The sequence below is a fragment of the Astatotilapia calliptera genome, chromosome 5, assembly GCF_964374335.1.
Source record: "Astatotilapia calliptera chromosome 5, fAstCal68.1, whole genome shotgun sequence".
Lineage (NCBI taxonomy): Eukaryota > Metazoa > Chordata > Actinopteri > Cichliformes > Cichlidae > Astatotilapia > Astatotilapia calliptera.
The window spans coordinates 35996933-36016835 of NC_137426.1; the positions used below are offsets into that span (position 1 = coordinate 35996933).

General features: G+C 41.8%; 1 protein-coding gene across 2 annotated transcripts; it reads right to left on the reverse strand.

The window, feature by feature from the left end:
- Positions 1–799: 799 nt before the first annotated feature.
- Positions 800–19352, reverse strand: cass4 (Cas scaffold protein family member 4). Of its 2 annotated transcripts, XM_026169075.2 has the most exons (7): positions 19202–19352; positions 6278–6655; positions 5540–5623; positions 5345–5443; positions 2950–4242; positions 1912–1992; positions 800–1781 (listed from the first exon to the last, which is right to left on the reverse strand). In XM_026169075.2, the coding sequence occupies exons 1-7, from the start codon at positions 19202–19204 to the stop codon at positions 1377–1379; spliced, it is 2343 nt and encodes a 780-aa protein (XP_026024860.2). In that variant the 5' UTR covers positions 19205–19352; the 3' UTR covers positions 800–1376. The 2 variants fall into 2 exon arrangements, with proteins under 2 accessions (XP_026024860.2, XP_080158286.1); XM_080302160.1 differs by lacking the exons at positions 5345–5443; positions 5540–5623.
- Between the last annotated feature and the right edge of the window lie 551 nt (positions 19353–19903).

The window sequence follows — 19903 nt, forward strand, 5'->3', positions numbered from 1 at the left end:
AAGACAGGGCGGAAGAAGAGAGGTTCGATTTGGTAAGGTAAGGACTGCTCAGTGACATTTGATAAAGTGGAAATTTAAAGCTTACGTGTAATGTCCTGATGTTTTAAATCAGATAACAGATCTGTATATGATGTGAAGTTGTTTTCACATTGTGAACTGTCCTGCAGAAAACAAACTGAGGCCTTACTCAGCAGTCGCATGAAAACGCTCGGCGGTTTCGTGAAGGAGTAACAGGTTAGCTTGGTGTACTGCGTACATTTTCAGTAAAGAACTGTGGTGGGCTGGTGCTCAGTGGCTGTGGTGCTCATGATTAGAGTTATATTTGAATCTGAATTTAAGCTAATGATATTTATCACATATAAATGATATTCATGTATTTAATTTCACCTTTACACTAACTGTATACCATTAACCTGTTTGACATTTATTTCATGCTTTAAAGGGCTAATGCATGGCCGGTAAATCCCTCACAGTGTTTTGTTGCGTGCTTGGCCCTGCATGAATTTCTGCTGACTGAATGACAGAATACCACAGAAATTTAAAACAGAGAAAACAGGCTAACTGGCTCACAGAAAGCAAGTGAAAATAAATAAAACAGAAGTACTGAAAAGAACATCCAGGCAAACAGGTAGAAACAGAATACAAATCTTCCCCTTTGATCTCATGCAAAAGCATCATTTCAATACCAAGAACTAAGATAGCCGGCGGAACAGTTTGTAGGGGTGCAATGTTCTCATTTCCAGTCCCTTTTTAAAAAAATCTATTTTCTATAACATATTAACAAAGCAGAAAAATAAAGTTTTCAGTTGTGTGTGTCTGTGTTTTTATTTCAATATCAACAGAACTTCAACATATGTTGTACTCAGTCTTTTGTCAAGTAAATTTTGGGAATGCATAACAAATGTTTTTTGAAATATTTACATAGATATTAACAAAAAGTAGACTGTAACAACATGCTACTCAGAAGAATATGTTCCATACACAATATAGTAAAAAAACAATGAAGAAAAACACAGATAACCAACAAAACTCAAAGAATATACATTTCCCATAAGTCTAGAAAAAAATACTTTATACTCTGTACTTAAAATGCATTTTAACATTGGCTTAATTACAGCATCTCGAATGTGCAATTTATATTGATACTGCCTTTTAGTACAAATGCAATACCTTTTTGAAATAACCTGTGCCGGCGGCTTTTTTCTACAGTTGTTAATATTTAAACAGCAACCTGCATTCATCAGCAAAAGCAACAGCATAGTTAGGCTCAGAAGTTGTACACTATAAACATGATTAAAAAAGAAATAGCTACATGACTGATGAATAAAACCTTCCTCTTCACATAGATCTGTACGCTTGATACCGTGGGCTCACCCTCAGAGCTCAAGCGATAGCCGAAAGTGCTGTGCTCTCTGGGCCAGCTGCGTTGCAAACTCTTGAGCTTCGCGAAGAGCTTGCTTATCAGGAAAGTGCAGTGCCGCCTTCTTGGTGGCCACAGCTAGCTGCTTCAGGAGAGCGCACAGGTGGTTGCTCTTACACAGCAGACTTTGGTTAGACCCTTTACGATGGGCTTCCCTGTACAAAGTGTCTACCAGTCTCTGGCCCACCATAATCACCAGCTTACTTTGTGAGATGAATTTCTCTGGTGGCTGGCCATCCTGAAGGCTTCCCACAAATCCACCAATGGCCTTTTGGAGAGCACCAAAGTAAAGTCTACAGTGCTCTGACATGGAAGATAATTGCTTTTCTTCGGTGCCAGAGTCGGAGGAGTGTTGCTTGGCCTGGGCAGGGGAGAAACAGAATAAAGGTAAACATGCCTTCTAGACTGGTTTGTCTGCTTCAGACTAAAAATCCTTTTATAAATTAAAAGGTCTGTTGTACAGGACTGTGTCAGCTAATGAGGAGACATACCTTCGTCGTCTCTGTTCTTGGTGTGACATTCTCTTTAGGTTCCTTCTGCACTTCCTGCTGTTTGTTTTCCTCTTTCTTGGTCTGAGGAAAATTCAAAGCCAATATATTAATAAGTCAAGTCAAGTCAAGTTTATTTATAGAGCACATTTAAAAACAACCAAGGCTGACCAAAGTGCTGTACAGTAAATACAGATAAAAATACAATAGAACACAATTTCGTAAAACACCTCGCTGATAAAAATAAAATAAAAATACATAAAACAAATAAATTAAACCTTTCTAAAAGCCAATGAAAAGAGGTGAGTTTTAAGAGCGGTTTTAAAAGTTTCTAGGCTTTTGGAGAATCTGACGTGAGGAGGTAAACTGTTCCACAGTCTGGGTGCAGCCACAGCAAACGCCCTCTCTCCCTTTGTCTTTAATTTATACCTGGGAACATCTAAAAGCATCAGATCGGCTGACCTCAAAGATCTCCTGGGGCGATAAGTACTAAGGAGTTCTGACAGGTAAGAAGGTGCAGTGCCATTTAAAACCTTAAAAGCCAGCAATAAGATTTTAAAATCAATCCTAAAGGCAACTGGGAGCCAGTGGAGAGAGCAGAGAACCGGAGTGATGTGGTCTCTTTTTTTTGAACCGGTCAACAGGCGAGCGGCAGCGTTCTGCACCAGTTGAAGGCGATGTAGACAGGAACGATCTAGGCCAGCATAGAGGGAATTACAGTAGTCCAGCCGTGAAGTAATAAAAGCATGGACCACTCTTTCTAGATCGTTCCTGCAAAGGTAAGACTTGACTTTGGCTAAAATCCGCAAATGATAAAAAGATCCCTTAACTACAGAGCTGATTTGTTTATCAAGTTTAAAAGCATTGTCAAAAATAACACCAAGACTCTTAATGGAAGAAGTGCAATTGGAGGTTAGGGGTCCCAAAAAGTCAAGAGAGAAGTTGGGATCTTTAGGAAGCCCAAACACAATGACTTCAGCATGGGTTTCTTGTGGCTAAAAAGTCATCTTTGTATTATGACAGAGGAGCAGAAGTTGATACCTGCAGCTCCACGTAAACGTTGTCATCCTCAGCTAAGTCCCCTTCTTGTTTGGTTTTGTCAGGACATTTTTTTTCTGGAGGGTCCGTGGTGTTTACAGACTCTTGATCTCTCTGAGGAGTTCGGAACAGAAGCTTGCCATTGGCGTTGATGATCGATACTAGGCGCTTTACATCATCTGGAATAGTTCTTGCCACCATAACAAAGCGCTCCAATTGGTCAGGTGTCTGGACCTTCCCCGGTTCCTGACTGAGCTTATTTAGAGGCCATTTGGCCTCATTCAGATTACTCACTGTTTGTTGTAAAATCACACCTGAATCCTCTATGATGGAAAGCTGTTTAAAGAGCCTGGTCTGCAGGTTGGCATCAGTCAAACGACGGGCATTTCCTTTAACATCTAGGGCAAAGTTTAGGAAGCCTGTCAGAGAACAAACAATCAACTCTGCTGCTTCCTTGATCTCCTTGAGATGTTTCTCCAGATGTTCCTTACACCTCCAATGACTGCTGACAAAATGCATGAGTTTGGGCACAGCTTCACAAACAGATTCCTGCAAGTCCAGCAGTTTGCGGCACGCCTCATCCTGACCGAGTGTTACTTCTCGCAGAAGCTCGGGGGAAGAGGAGCTCAGGGCCAGAGAGTCACAGGAGCTGTTGGAAGAGCTGGAGGCCGTGCTGATTCTTTGATTATCTGCTGCAGACAGATGCTTGTTTCGACCTTGCTCATCTTCACGCAATGCAGTTTGCCCGCTTTCTTGAATGCCGTGAAAGGTTGTACAGACCAGAAAGTTCCTCATCCGCTGCAGACGCACTCTTTGGAGTTCAAAATCCTTGCTTGAGTTACCCCTGCACTCTATGGGGTTTTGATCATTGGGCTGATCGGTGACACCTTGGATGAGGTGTTCCTCCTTGGCTGGAACCACATATACAGACTCTTCTGTTGGCTTCGGGGTTGGAAGTTTGTTGTAATCTTTTGGTAATACTTTTGTTTTAATCTGGATATCGGGAGATTTTGGTTTGGGTATATCATAAAGCAATATAGGTGGACTTTCTTTTCGATGTGCTGGAAGAGTGTCATACATCGGCCTGGAAATTGATTTGCTGGACAAGGTATCAGAGATGCCACGGGATGGACTTTGTTTCTCAGGTCCCACTGGCACATCATAGATCAACTCAGGTTTGCGAGAACTGGGAAGGGTGTTGTATCCATCTATCGTTTTATTTCGGGATTCTGTGGCTGATGGAATGGGGATGTCATAATTTGGCTCCTGAGAAGGGGGTGGTGGGACCGGATACACCTGTGAACAAGAACAAAGTTGTTCAACACTTAAAGTACAAGTCCTACATCTGTTTTGCGGGAAACCTGACAGTTGAGTTAGTGCCCTGGGACTTTTGTTTCCCAAACCCGATCCAATGAAGCATCTTTTGGATGTTCAGGAACAAACTTGACTCATAAAGGCCCAAATTAGCACTTCATCGACCCCAAAAATTTGCTGGTAACATCCCAGTGCCATAAGTCAGATCTATGTCCTTACCCTGATAATCAGCAGTACTTTGTTAGACAAAGGAGTAACAGGCAGGTTAATTTTGATGTTTTGACTGATTTTCTGTATTTAAAAATAATAACAGACCACATTTATAAAAGGCACCAATCCTTGCTTCATTAACCTCTTAACATCTACCGTGCTAGTTTTGTTTTGGCCAAATGCCAAAGGAAAAAAAAATGTTACAAAATATTAGATTTCAAAAGAAATCTTCATACATTTTTACATCTCAGGCTTCATGTTCCAAACAGGTGAAAACTTTATAGAAAGAATGGACATTAACCAAATCTAAACCATATTAACCTTTGAAAGATATTACGAAATGAATGACTTGGTAGAGAAATTTATGGAAGAGGATTAGGGCCACTGGAAAAAAGTGGGCAGGTCTTTTTTTCCCTTTTCTAGAATTCTGAGAAAAAAGTCAGAATTCTGACTTTAATCTTGGAATTCTGACCTTTTTCTTTTCAGAATTCTGGAAAAGAAAAAAAAGATGTGCTCACTTTTTTTCTCAGTGGCCCTAACAATCAAAACTGCTCCCAGCATTCATAGATGTTTACATCTGCGCTGTAACTGCAATAATTTAATCAACCGATTCACACTACAACCTGGGTTTGCCTCTTATCTGTAGTTACTTTTATTTAATTTAATAACTGTTTATAGTAACCATTGTCCTTGATGTAAATATGCATGAAATAAATTGTGCATGATTCTGTTCTGTGTCCTGTGTACTGTTTGTTTGTATATGTGTCTTTCTGGCTGCTGTTACAACCAAATTTCCCCTTGTGGGACAATTAAAGGCTTATTCTATTCTATCCTCTTCTGTAGAAATGAATCCTCTAAAACATCTGAAACTTACATAAGAGTCTTCTGGTTTGCTACACATTAAAGTCTCCGGAGAGTTAAGGCCCTTCTCCAGAACTTGCATTCGTGGCATCGGTGTAGGAGGCGTTGTCTTCTGCGAATAGCACATTAGAAAGAAAATGAAGCTGTCGGACTAAAGCCCAATCAAATAGTATCATCTAAAGTTATCTTGACTTTGAGACATTCTTACAGTGTAAAAGGAAGCTTTTTTTGGTTGGTTCGGCACATCGTACATCTTCCCATTTGGACTGGATGCTGTACTGAAGGATGAAGGCTGCAGACAAAACAGTCAGGCTGTAATATTGGAGTTGACTGGCAGCATTTGCTCTGCTTTGATCAAAGCCACTTTTCCCCACTGACACATGCGTTAACACGTTTATGGGGACAGTGTTTGCTCTGAAGCCTGTTGTAAGTGCTATTATTCATACACCTTGCCAATTAATGCAGCTCTGTAATGAAAACCATGCTGTTCAGTGACAATTAGGTAGCTACTGTAGAGAGAAACAGGACTTCCCTGGAGCAGGAGAGGAAATGGTGAACATGCGGGAATATATCCCCCTCCTTCTGCTGCAAAGGCAGCCGCACAGACACTTCTGTTTTTCTGGGGTCCCTGTCAGCATGTGCTGCTGTTTGCAGTTAAAAGTGTCTGAAGTCTGTGTCTGTTTGGCTTTTACAGGCCCATAAAGACCCCAGTGCTGCATGCCTGTCCCCATGGAGAGGCCCCTGGTCTCCATCTGCAAGCTCTTTTGTCAGCAGGGGTTTCATTTCTACAACATTTCTACTTCTCTAATCATGAGCATTAACACTTCCTAAGAAGCATGAATGACTTTGACCTCGGACAAACAGACTGGCTATCAGCTACAACGAGCTCCTTTCCAAAAACTGCAAAATAATAATTTTCTAAATATAGAAAAAAAACGACTTGTACCTTGTGTGCTTCGGGTCCTGGTGCTTCTGGACCCTTTGAAGCCAATAAGTGAGCAGAGGGGACCTTGTAGATCATGTCCATGCGTTCATAAGCAGGACTGCTGGTGGTTCTGGGTGTCTGGTAGATATTTTGCACACTGTCATCAGTTTTACCATGAGTTGACCTGGGCACTTCATGCACTGCTGGTGTCACCATCTGCGGTAAGAGCTTTAGTCTGTTTGCAGGTGCCAGGCCATGTCGTCCATACAGAGAGCACATCCACCACCCACTGGTTCCAGCCACGTTTGGATTTATCACTGTGAGGATGTCCCCCTTTCTAAAGGCCAGTTCATCTGGACACTCTGCTGTGTTGTCATACAGAGCCTTTGCTAATTGGTTCTAAACAACAACAAAAAAAGAGAGACAAATAAAAAAGGGTTAGAAGGTTGCATGTGGTACTACCACACAGGAAATAGGCTGTGGTCACGTATAATGGTATTTCCTCTTGCAAAATGTGAGTCGAACTCAGTCGTCAGACTCACAGGGGAAAAAAATCATAACCCGATTGAGGGTCTAATTCTTCAGTGGCAACAATGCCAAGCCCAGCTGCAAACCCTACGCTAGCCATAGTCCTGTGTTTTAGGAATGAGCAAAAAATACTGTTAACAGCTTCTGATATGCATCACTCATACGTGCGTTTTGTTTCCCGATTATCAATAGTTGGAAAAGAAACTAAGATGACTTATTATGATGGAAATGGTGAAGGTCAGGATTATTACCTGTAATAACTTAGACTCCAGAGATAAATTAACTTGTTAACTTCTTTCAGTGACATATTTCTTTGCTTTCACTTCCAGATTGCACTTCCTATCGAGAGGAAAATAGAAAAGCTTCCCCTGTGGGCGATACATTTTGCTAAACTTGTTTTGAATCCCAGTTGCAATTTCTAAAAGAAGAGTGGCCGCTGGGTCTTGTGAATGTTTTGTAGCTAAACCACTGCCAAGCATTGGTAAGCATTGTTAGCCATCGTTAGTTCTCGATTCCATAAAAGTACCCAGCTCTTCTATGTGTGACATGTGTATATATAACATGTGGTGTGTGAGAGTTTCTTGCAGCTTAAGCCTTGTTTTCTGTGGTAGCCGTGTTGTGGGGAGACATTCAGTATGAGAACACAGATGTCACACACACACACACACACACACACACACACACACACACACACACACACACACACACACACACACACACACACACACACACACACACACACACACACACACCTAAACCAAAAACAATGGGCAGTGTTGAATGCATAGCAAATAGTGGTATGGTGTGCAGCCACCAACTCAAAAGAGGAAAGAGTTCAGGCACTAACGTAGCTCATAACTCTGTTTTCAATTCTTGTGAATATCGTGCATATCAAAGGTTTTTTCATCTATAAATTTAATTCACTTCGACAGTTTTGAAAGGAGCATGGAGAGCCAAACCACTAATTTATTTGCCTGTAAGCAAAGACGTGGACATTGCTACTGACATTATTGGGTTGTGTCTTAAATCATGTTTTTAAGACTCGAAGATTTTAAGTTGAAAGATTTTTTTAAAAAGGCATGTGAAAAGGAGTGTTTTTGGTTAACGACATGTCTCTCACAAGTCATTAACTAATTATCAAACCATAGATAAAGCTTTTTAAAATGTTATCATGCAGAATTTGTGATTTAGCCCATAAACTCAGGAAAGCGTTGATGCAGTTAAGTGTACTGGCCGTATATACAGCAGTGCTTAAAATATTTTAACCATCATATCAGTCTCTAGTTAACACTGACTTGAGTGCTAAACAAAAATAGAGAACAACTTTTTTCTGGTGGTCATGCAGGTTGTGCATAAACTTCTGGGTTTCCATGGTAAACTGGTGGGAGAGCAGCAGGTGAGACAGGATGCTGCTGGATCAGCCTTTACTTTGAGATCAGCTGTGATATGAGCTTTGTGTGGACACACAGCTAGCATTAGCAAGAAGATAAGCTTCAGTGATGTGTAAGAGATGACTTTTCTCTCACTTAACAGCTCGGTCAGCATATGTGATGCAGAGAAGATCAGTTGTTAACTTCTTTAGCATTTCAACAAGGAAAGCTGTCGGTCTAGTGTAATAAACAGGCACGGCTCAGCAGCACCTTCAGATTAGCTGACTGAATGAAACACGTTTAAGCAGCCCACACTTTACCTTCATTTTTCAATAATATTCACTGTAGACATCGACAGTTAAGCATGTCACAAACTGCTCGAGCCTTTTAATTCAGCTGATTTTTTTTTTTATTTGTATATTTTAATTTACTGTTTTTAAACAGTAAATCAGGCCTGTGTTTCTGTTTATTTTCAGAGACACATGATGCCCACAGGTCATTACAAACTGATGATTTATTGAATATAATGCTGGACACTAAACAGAATCTAAAGTATTTAAAATGAGCTTATGATCTGAACATACGCAGCAGTAATATTCATCCTTTTAACACTGATTAGGAACATTTTTCATACCTTCTGTAAAAATCACAAAATACCACTGCCACTGCTGTAACCTCCTTTTAATGCTGTTTAAACATCAGAGTCTATGGGAATCGACTCGCTTTTTGAGAGTCAGATGACCGCTAGAGGAAGCGCAGTTTTGGGGTCTTTCTGGTGGTGTAATTTCTCAGCATCAGACATTTCCCACTAGCTTGTGACTGAAAAGCTTCTGAAAAGCCGCTGATAACTCTGTGTGCGGGGAGAGGTTGGGGCAGGGGTACTCTGCTGGCTCTGCCCTCTCTCTGAGGGTGAATCTTCTGAAACAAAGAGCCCATTCAACATCAGAGACCAACACGCTCAGCACCTGTTGGGATGCGGGCCTGTGTTGCACACTGACCACAGCAGACCACGGCCTCCTGTCAACACACACGCGCAGACACATGCAGCAAGCCTCAGCAAACTCCTTAATCCTCGGGGTCATGCTACAGACGTGCAAGTGAAATACACAGGGTCCGATGACAGTCAGGCACCGTGGCACTGCGATCTACTTTCTCCTTATAATAATCATGCACATTATCCTGAGAGGACAACTGCTGAGCTTCATTATAAACTATCCAAACTCTATATTTAACACCCATAACCCATGAATGCACGTAAAAAGACTGACCTAATTGTCGGTGGCCAAATTTCATATATAGCCCTTATTTGAATGACACGCCGTCTGACATTTATAGGTCGCTCGTCCTCGGGCGGCACATGCACTCGTCCGTCCTTGCCTTGTGGCCGTGGTTCTGTGTCTGTGTGTTGATCCCCGAATATAGTGACAAAGTCAGATTCAGCTGTGACTCTTTTGGATTCCTGCACGCGCCTGCTTGTGCAGATCATGCCCGTGGACAGCTGGGCTTCAGCACTTCAGCTGGACAGCTGCCTCTGCCTCTCCCATCTCTTCTCTGTCCTGTTCACAAATTAACATCAGCTCACCAACGCAAGGACTGGCTACTAAAAGTCAGGTGTAGAAGCCAACGAGTTGTAGCGGTTGTACATCGTGCGCTCTAAAGATAAAATGTCTTGTTCCAAACCTCACCTCACGGAGCGACCTGGATTAAAAACAAATCTGACACGTTTCACATGATGTGTTTATTTCTATTATATTAGTTGCATAGATTAATGTGTTGTTAAAAAGGTGAAAGTGAATTGGTAACACTGATGTCATTGTACCTCTTTTAAAAGGTCAACAACAGCAATACCAATGCACAAAAATACCGCATTTATTTTAGTCATTGTCATGCCAGGAAGCATCATGACTAAATGTGATACAGTGCCACTGTCTCAAAATGGTATCATGTTAGATTTATTTAAGCAAACAGCCTGGTGTCCAGGATTGAAGTAGTTCAAGGAAAGGAAACTTCTTGATGTTACGCCACAGATATATGACACAAATGTTACATGCTCACATCTCTGTGATGGGCCTTAGGATGGACACAGAGCTTGGACAACAACCGGTGTCAGCGGTCAGGGAGGGGACGTTGATCTTAGCTTACGCTATAGACTCTTCTTCAACGATGCCGTTCAAAAGCCCAAAACAGGTGTAGCCTTGCTAATGTAACAAAGACAACTGCAAGTATGGAACAAAAGAGAGAAACTCATAAACCACAAGTCCTCACAAACAGATCAGTTATAGAATTTCACAGTCATTTATTTATAATCGACCAGCTTCTACATGTATACACACACGTATTAAAATATGAGCACATATAAACTGCATAGGTGGTAACAATTCAGTCGTTTCTAACAACGAAAGCACAGACTGCTCGGTCATCATAACGTCATCATTCAGACTCTGCACTCTGCAAAGTCGGTGACGACACTGCTAAAGGTCTTGGCGTACACGGCTCTGTTCTTTCCTTCCCCTTTTTAGCTCCCTTCTTTTTCTGTTTGGCTTGCTAACCATAATTTGTACTACCATTGCACCATTGAAGTACTCTGTAAGACACATGCGGAAAACAACTCGTTGCATAGCTGATGCTACCGGGTTGATTAATCACAAATGACAGACAGCTAGGTCAAAAAGTACAGGTCATATATCTGAACCCAAACCTGTCTTTAATCAGCCGAGTATAAAACAACTGGGTAAAAATTTGGTTCATAGTGAAAATTTGTACTGCACAATAAAGTTAGGCTTAGGTTCACAAAGTAGAACCATGAGTTACACAAATAATGAAGCTCTTATGATGTGTCCAACTTGAACTTAAAGCTGTGCCATGTGGAGGGAGGGGCTTATTTTTGTAGTCATGTTGATTGGGCCTTTGAGTCTTTGGCTGCCAAGCACATGGTGACTGTGGGAAGGACAAACTCTTTTTTAACAGGAAGTGGTCTTTTGCTAAACTAAGTCAAAGAAGGCGGGTCATCTGCAGCAGTGAGGGGATTTCAGAAAGACCGGCCTGTCTCAGAGCTCTCCAATGCCCCATTACTGGACTTCTCGAAACTCACCTCTCTAACAAGGCCAATGTTTTCATGTGATCCATTTACTTTTTGTAAAAGTTTCCTACATATGAAGATACAAATCTTCATTACTATTAGAAACTGTTAGTGAGGTCACGGTGGTCAAAATGCAGTCCGTCACAGGCTGTGAGAGAGTTCACATAGAAACTCGTTGCTTCTTGTGTTTATTCACAATTCTACTGCCAAAGTATTTTGTAACCAGTGACGCACATTCAGCGGGTATTTTGTAACTGTACTACAAACTGGGAAGATAACTGGAACTCTTCTTCCTGTATAGCCAAAGAGCATCGTGCAAGTCGTATTTATGTGGTAGTGTGTACCTTTAGAGCCAGTGGAACATGAACAAGCTTAGGATCAGTTCCTAGTGTGGGAACATCCCCCTTTTGGTTGACCAAGACACGAACTCGGGGTCAGGTCAAAGCCTCATCCATTATACCTTCAATGCAAATCTGTCACACAGGACCAGAGATGCACTAGGATTTAAGAAACAAAAATTCTTTTCCCAGGCAGAGTGGTGGGAGTGCAGTGCCGGAGATGAGACATAGCTGAGATCAACTCCTGTCTTTAATGTGTGACGGAAGTCAGCTTGTAAATATGACATATTAGAATTTCCCACAGAAACAAAGACAGTGTTGGTGGGGGCGGTGTGTGTGTTTGTGTGTGTTTGTGTGTGTGTGCGCAGATGGAGACAGAAGGAGGAAAAAGCAAAGTGTAATATCCCCATAAATTATCATTTGACACGTGTGGAATCTGTCTCTGGTCAATCACTTTTTCAATCTTAGATGATCTTCAGATGTGCTTCGTGGAAAATCACTTTTGTCAACCTTCCCCCAACCCAAACAAACCCAAGAGGAGGTCAACACAGACTCTGTGGCAGTGACACCGACTCGCTGCAGCTGCCCTGGTATTTCCTGTACGGGAACTGGTGAGAACTATGTCAAAAACTCAACTAATGAAAACTTCCAAGCAGCTTTTGGTGGACGGATCTATGACTGAACTAAAGAAAAGAGACATTTAAAGTTTCAATACTCTTATTCTACTGATGGAATAACTATTGGACTCTTTTGTTAAACCTGATCTCAGGATTAAAACTAGTAAGAAACAAAACATTTCCTTTTACAAATTAAAAGCGGATACATAAGAAACAAACAACACCATTTGGAAATTCGATGCTGCTGATGTGGTTTTTCTGCTACACTTCACTTGACAAGCGCAGCGTCTGTGGCTGAAGATTGAAGCCAACTCCAGAGTGCCAAAAACGGCAGTTTCTCTATTGTCTGTATGAGGCTAACTGTTTGTACAGCATAAACCATTAAATGACTCTAAACAAGAATTGGGTGATGAAAGTGTGAATTTATTTTGGACTCCCTTCAAGCGTGATCAGGTGTGAGTCTTCAATAAAGCGGTGACGCATCCGAACAACTTGTATCTGTTTATTTACAGGGAGTGCAGAATTATTAGGCAAGTTGTATTTTTGAGGAATAATGTTATTATTGAACAACAACCATGTTCTCAATGAACCCAAAAAACTCATTAATATCAAAGCTGAATGTTTTTGGAAGTAGTTTTTAGTTTTAGCTATTTTAGGGGGATATCTGTGTGTGCAGGTGACTATTACTGTGCATAATTATTAGGCAACTTAACAAAAAGCAAATATATACCCATTTCAATTATTTTTACCAGTGAAACCAATATAACATCTCCACATTCACAAATATACATTTCTGACATTCAAAAACAAATCAGCGACCAATATAGCCACCTTTCTTTGCAAGGACACTCAAAAGCCTGCCATCCATGGATTCTGTCAGTGTTTTGATCTGTTCACCATCAACATTGCGTGCAGCAGCAACCACAGCCTCCCAGACACTGTTCAGAGAGGTGTACTGTTTTCCCTCCTTGTAAATCTCACATTTGATGATGGACCACAGGTTCTCAATGGGGTTCAGATCAGGTGAACAAGGAGGCCATGTCATTAGTTTTCCTTCTTTTATACCCTTTCTTGCAGCCACGCTGTGGAGTACTTGGACGCGTGTGATGGAGCATTGTCCTGCATGAAAATCATGTTTTTCTTGAAGGATGCAGACTTCTTCCTGTACCACTGCTTGAAGAAGGTGTCTTCCAGAAACTGGCAGTAGGACTGGGAGTTGAGCTTGACTCCATCCTCAACCCGAAAAGGCCCCACAAGCTCATCTTTGATGATACCAGCCCAAACCAGTACTCCACCTCCACCTTGCTGGCGTCTGAGTCGGACTGGAGCTCTCTGCCCTTTACCAATCCAGCCACGGGCCCATCCATCTGGCCCATCAAGACTCACTCTCATGTCATCAGTCCATAAAACCTTAGAAAAACCAGTCTTGAGATATTTCTTGGCCCAGTCTTGACGTTTCAGCTTGTGTGTCTTGTTCAGTGGTGGTCGTCTTTCAGCCTTTCTTACCTTGGCCATGTCTCTGAGTATTGCACACCTTGTGCTTTTGGGCACTCCAGTGATGTTGCAGCTCTGAAATATGGCCAAACTGGTGGCAAGTGGCATCTTGGCAGCTGCACGCTTGACTTTTCTCAGTTCATGGGCAGTTATTTTGCACCTTGGTTTTTCCACACGCTTCTTGCGACCCTGTTGACTATTTTGAATGAAACGCTTGATTGTTCGATGATCACGCTTCAGAAGCTTTGCAATTTTGAGACTGCTGCATCCCTCTGCAAGATATCTCACTATTTTTGACTTTTCTGAGCCTGTCAAGTCCTTCTTTTGACCCATTTTGCCAAAGGAAAGGACGTTGCCTAATAATTATGCACACCTGATATAGGGTGTTGATGTCATTAGACCACACCCCTTCTCATTACAGAGATGCACATCACCTAATATGCTTAATTGGTAGTAGGCTTTCCAGCCTATACAGCTTGGAGTAAGACAACATGCATGAAGAGGATGATGTGGACAAAATACTCATTTGCCTAATAATTCTGCACTCCCTGTAGTTGTTGTTTGTGGACGAGTAAGAACCCAGACGTTGTCTAATTTGGGGCTTGATGCTCTCTGCAGCAACACTCAGTCTTGTCTGTGTTAAGCTGCAGAAAACTGTTTGTCAGTCCATTAGAACAGATAGTTTATCCAGTTTACAAGGTTTAAAAGAGAGGTGCAATTGGATATCATCTGCATGCAAATGATAGGAAATGATTTTAAAACTAATAATAATAAGGCCTAATGGCAGGATATGTAATGAGAATAACAAGGGGCTTAAACATATCCTTGCAGAACACTGCATGAAAATTCAGCTACATCTGACCAAAAGGTTTCCACTGACACCAAAAGTGTTCTATTCGCCAGAATTGAAATGAACCATTTCACGACAGATCTGGAAACCCGGTATCAAAGGCTGAGCTACGGTCTACACAAGAACATGCTGTACAAACAGTAAGCCTCATATGGACAATAGAACAAGGACTGAGCAGTCACCGCTATCTGCGGCCATCGAAAGGTCATTTGTGACTTTAAGGAGAGCCGTTTCTGTGGAGTGCAACTTCCTAAAACGCGATTCAAAGTTATCAAGAATATCATGCTTCTCCAGCAGCGCCTTCCTTACTTGTGACCAAACAGCTTTTCCCGATCTGTGTCTAAAGACGCAGTTTTTAGATGTACCTTGCAAACTGTTCTAATTAGAAAGCTTAAAGTTAAAGACCTGATAACTTAGCAGTTCATGTCTAAACCACTTGTGGATCTGAAAAACCAAAGTGTTAAAATGACCAAAACGCTAAAAGTGGGGCTGTGCTCAAAATCAGCGAGGGCGCGCCTGTGATACAGACTGCAAATGGTAAATGGCCTGTATTTGTATAGCGCTTTACAAATGCACTACAGCATCTTTCATCTGCAGAGGTGTAGCATGAACAGTGGTTGACAGACTGGTCAAAGTGAGGAGTATTTCTACAGATAACACTCGGGCTGCAGGCCCACTGTTTCCCTGACAGGAACTTATCTCATTGCTTGCACTCTGGTTTTATTTATAGTCACACTTCCTCATGCTCATCTTCTGCATTTTCTCTCACTACAGATATTCACTACGGGATTGTTCAACATATTTTTTTCTTTGGGATCATTTTGATGCGTTAGTGCAGTTGCAGTAGTGAAGAGCAAGGCGACCGTATCAGCTCATTTTTGCAGTAGCCCTTGGGTGTCAAACATTCACATTTCATGTTATCGACATGTTTTCTTTACTTTTTGCACTCGAGTACGAAAAGGGAAAGACGTGCATGCAAACAGAGGGATTACTTAAATGTGCTTTGGTGGTGAAATTTGCAGAAATGTAGTAAACTTCATATGTAACTTCACTGATAACTGAGGAACTAAAATATTGTTTCCTAAATCAAGAATGAGCTCAAGTATGGCCACTGGGAAGTAAACATAGCTCAGTTTATTTACAAAAATCCCCACCGGGGGACTAAAATGACAGAATATATCTTTAACATGAGCTTTATGCCACAGAAGCCACAGGGTTTAAGGAGCATGTGGGGGGCCCTCACTATGCTACTGACATACTTACCTCAAAGGTTATACAATCTTGAGTTCATGAGACCTTCTATGAAATTAACATTATATTCAGTTCATTAGAGCAGCGGTCCCCGACCTTTTTTGTGCCACGGACCGGTTTATGTCTGACAATATTTTCACGGACCGGCCTTTAGGGTGTTGCAGATAAATAAATACAACAACATAAAACCAGTACCGGTACAAAAAAAGAAATTTATTCATAACACACGTGAAAAGACCCAGGGAAACCGAGTTAACGATAAAAACCGATAAAAACCCTGAAAACCATCAATTTCACACCCGAGCCTCAACCCAGTACCAAACCACTAACGGACCGGTACTGGTCCTTGGTCCGGGGGTTGGAGACCCCTGTATTAGATGATAATGTTTCAAAAAGCCAAAACAAACTTTTGAAGAGAAACTCAAAGGTCTGATTTAAAAAATGAAATTGCTGTTTTGTCGGCAGGCTGATATTAGATGTTGGCTGATCTGCTGACATTTATGACAGCAGACATTTATACTCTCTGTGTCTTAAAGATAAATGAAATGTAGGCCAGTATATCTGAATATTGAAATCACCAAATATTGGTATTGGCCTTGGAAATTCTCTATCAGTCAGGCTCTATATAAACAACTATTTGTTGTCCGACTTAGGATGCTTCAGTTACGCTCTTGTGGTATAAATTTCCATTACATGAAAGTACAGCCCAACACTAACACATCTGATATCTGAGCGTCTGCTTTAGCGTCTTTTTCTTCACATTCTTTTGTTTTTCACTTCATTTCGGAAATTTTTAAATTATTTTTTAACATTGCAATTTACAGTACGTGCATCTAGGTAGGGCTGTTGCATTGGCTACTATAATATCTCTTTAGTAGTGGCATAAGCTGTTTTTTGGTCACTTGGGGGAGCTCAGCAAGCTGTGAGAGAAACTTAATTTGGCCTCAAACGACTTCATAAACACATCTAACTCTTTAGCTCATACAGTAACACACTGTGCGCTCAGTGAAGCTTTTATTTATTGCTCCTCACTGATGGGAGTAGAAACCAAAGCAATAAGCTGGAAGACACAATAAAATTCCCTCTCATGTGAAAAAAAAAGCCATGTAAGGAATGAGCGAGCGTGAGCATTCTCCTCGTGTTTGTAGCTGATGGGTTCGTTTTTTTGCTTTTTGTTTCACAATTACCTTTTTGCTATTACAAACTTGAACAACTTGATCTGTTAGCTATGGTTTTCAGATAAACCTCCCACTAAATGAGCTGGATCCACTCATTTATCATTACTGTAGTAATTAGTAAGTACTGTAGTCTGTTTGAGGAGGATCCGGTTACCTACTTTATTAATGATTTCCTCAAAAGTCCTCAGGAGTTAAACGCACGACTGAAGATCACAGGAGTTAAATTAGCTCAAGAAACTTAGATCAGCTTCCTTTTGTGGGTGATGTTGTTGCCACTTCTCCACACCAGCCTCCTGCTGTGTAAACCTCTGTGACTGTGCACTGACTACTGCTCTCAGATGATAAAAACAGACACTAAGCAACACACTAGGCGGCCCAAAATAGCTTTCTGCATCCTGATAAAGGCAGGGATCGGGTATAAAACAACCTTCATGTAAGGTTCGATTGCTTAAACAGAGTTAGTCATCAGCCAAGCCAGACAGTATTTTTAAAGGGAAAATGAATAAGATGAGCACAGTCAAACTGGTTGCTTCGCTTGGGGATTGTCAGAGTGATGCATATCCTTTCCCACCACTGGTAACTCCAGATAGGGTTTGGGAAGATTGCGCTCTGCTGTTTCATTCATCATATAGAGGTTTCTAAACTTTTTCTACCACCCGACCTTACACACTGACTGGCCTGAGAACTGTCCAACGCAGCAACTGGAGCAGAATTCTCAGCTCACTTTAATGCTTTCCACATCTGCTGTTGGCCGCAGTGCTCCCCTGATCCGCGACTCTCAGAGTGCTTCAACAAACACTCGTTTCTGGAGGCAGAATGGTGAAAATACACGGTAACAACCGTGATACGGTGGGAAATGGTAGGATTCATTACCCAACTGGTGTGGCCTATATTAATGACTGTGAAGGTTCTCAGTCATCCAGCTCATCGTAGTCTAAGGAGCTTGAAAAGCATCTGGACTTCTTTAAGTTTCCTTGAAGACGTTTCACCTCTCATTCGAGAAGCTTCTTCAGTTCTAAGAGCGATTGGTGGAGAGCCCCAGATTTTAAGCCCTATGGGCGTGTCCCCAAGAGGGTCACTGACCCCCTATTGATCCTCTACCTAATCACATGAGCCAAGGTGTGAAAACGGGTGTGCGTCAGAAAAGGTATTACAGTATTAAAGTGTGCGTAAGCCCTCCACCAAGTTTGATTTCTGTAGACTTTTTCAGCATATTCCCAAATGTCACAGTGACTGCCTTTCACAATAAAGGCACACAAAATAAAGGCTCCAATAAAATGATAATGGAGGACACTGTGTCATAATGCACATGTGATCCTCTCAGGAGATCGTCCGCGTCCCTCTCACCCTATCCCAGCATCCCCTCCTTCACTACATTGTGAACCTCCTCTGTGGTCTTCCTCCTGCCTGACCGCTCCATCCTCACCCATCTCAGCCTTTCCTCTAACTTTGCCTCCAAATTGCTCAACCTGAGCTGTTACAATAATAAATGATTGTGTAATTGTTCTTTTTGTGCGTATGACAGTTCTGGTTACTGACTCATCATTCACTTGTATTTGGAGTTTAATCAGTTTCCAAAAAAGACAACAAACAAATCAACAACTTGACTAACACTTATTTTCTGTAATTTGCTATCGATATTAGGATAATATTATAGGGATTTTCTTTAAAATGAGGATAATCATTAAGTTCTGAAGCTGCAGCAGCCCTATTCGAAACAATCATAGTGTTTGGGCTTGAAAACCACAAACATATCTAGAAACCACTGCATTAGTTGCTGCAGTAACTATTTTTGTAACACGTAGTTGATGAGTGAGCTGAGGTTGCAATGCAATCAAGCCACGAAAGTTGATTTTCCACAGTGCGTAAAGTTTCGGTGATCAGATGATAGTTTGAATATTAAGAGCTTGTGTCTGTTGGTTTTATCATTCTGAAAATATCCAGCTTCACATCCTCAGTTATCTGCGGCTGAGCAACTTCTAAAGGCTTTTGTGTTAATGAGGCTCTTAGAGTTTTCCTCTCAGCTGCGTCAGGATGGACTCAGGTTACAGCCTACAGTAGAGCAGGTCACAGGGGTGTGTGTAGAAATAGGTGGTAGCCGACACCGCGGCTTAAAGCGAAAGCCGAGCAGGTGGTCTACAGGCACATTCCTCTGACGGCAGGACACAACAGGGTGGATGCTGCATTACAAAGTAAAAGCTGAGTAACTGTTGAAGCGCAGAAGCAGCTGCAGCACTCACCATGATCGTTAAGGAAGTAGCTGCATCCACACAGAGAAATAAATCCGTCTGCCGAGGGTCGCAGTTTCAGTGAAGCGCGTGTATGTGGAAAGTCTGCGTGCTGTCCTCTTCCTCCGTGCCTCACAAGCATATTGTCTGAGCTGTCACGGCGAGCCCGGCTGTTTTACACAGGGCGGAGAAACTCAGCTGCTTTCCCGCAGCCCCATTGGTCAGAGAGACACTCCTGCACACACTCACACAAACTTGTGCCCCACCCACTGCTTTTCTTTGTTTTAACCCATCTTCATGGCACTCTGCACTTCTTTTACCCTCAATTTTTCTTGTAAAGCAGAAGTACCCTGCTCACCACTAGTCTGCCCTTCCAACTAACTGAGGGAATTTTTCTCATTGCCTTTTATTGCGTTTCCTCTTTATGTTTAAATATGGATCATTTCTCTATATTTGTGACTGATTGGTTTGGTTGGGTTAGCCAAGAAAACGGGGGTAGTGGCTGTTGAAAGCACAAATTCTTGGGACTTTCCTTATTGTTGTCTGAATGACATACGGCGGGGTCGGGGAATGCAGAGGGGCGATGGGGCAGCCTGACCTTCCAGGCAGAGGTGAAAGGCCACACCAGAGAAGGGAAACCACGAGCTTTGAGAAGTTTGCTTCTTTTTTCCCTCTTTCCTGTTTTTGAAGATAAGACCAAGAAAGTGTAGAGGG

What these genes read in the sequence shown, in the direction of transcription:
- cass4 (XM_026169075.2), bottom strand. An exon ending in CAGGACCCGAAGCACACAAG is followed by an intron (nt 5,624 to 6,277) that starts GTACAAGTCGTT and finishes TTTTGTCTGCAG; the next exon opens with CCTTCATCCTTCAGTACAGC. An exon ending in ACGTTTACGTGGAGCTGCAG is followed by an intron (nt 1,993 to 2,949) that starts GTATCAACTTCT and finishes AATTTTCCTCAG; the next exon opens with ACCAAGAAAGAGGAAAACAA.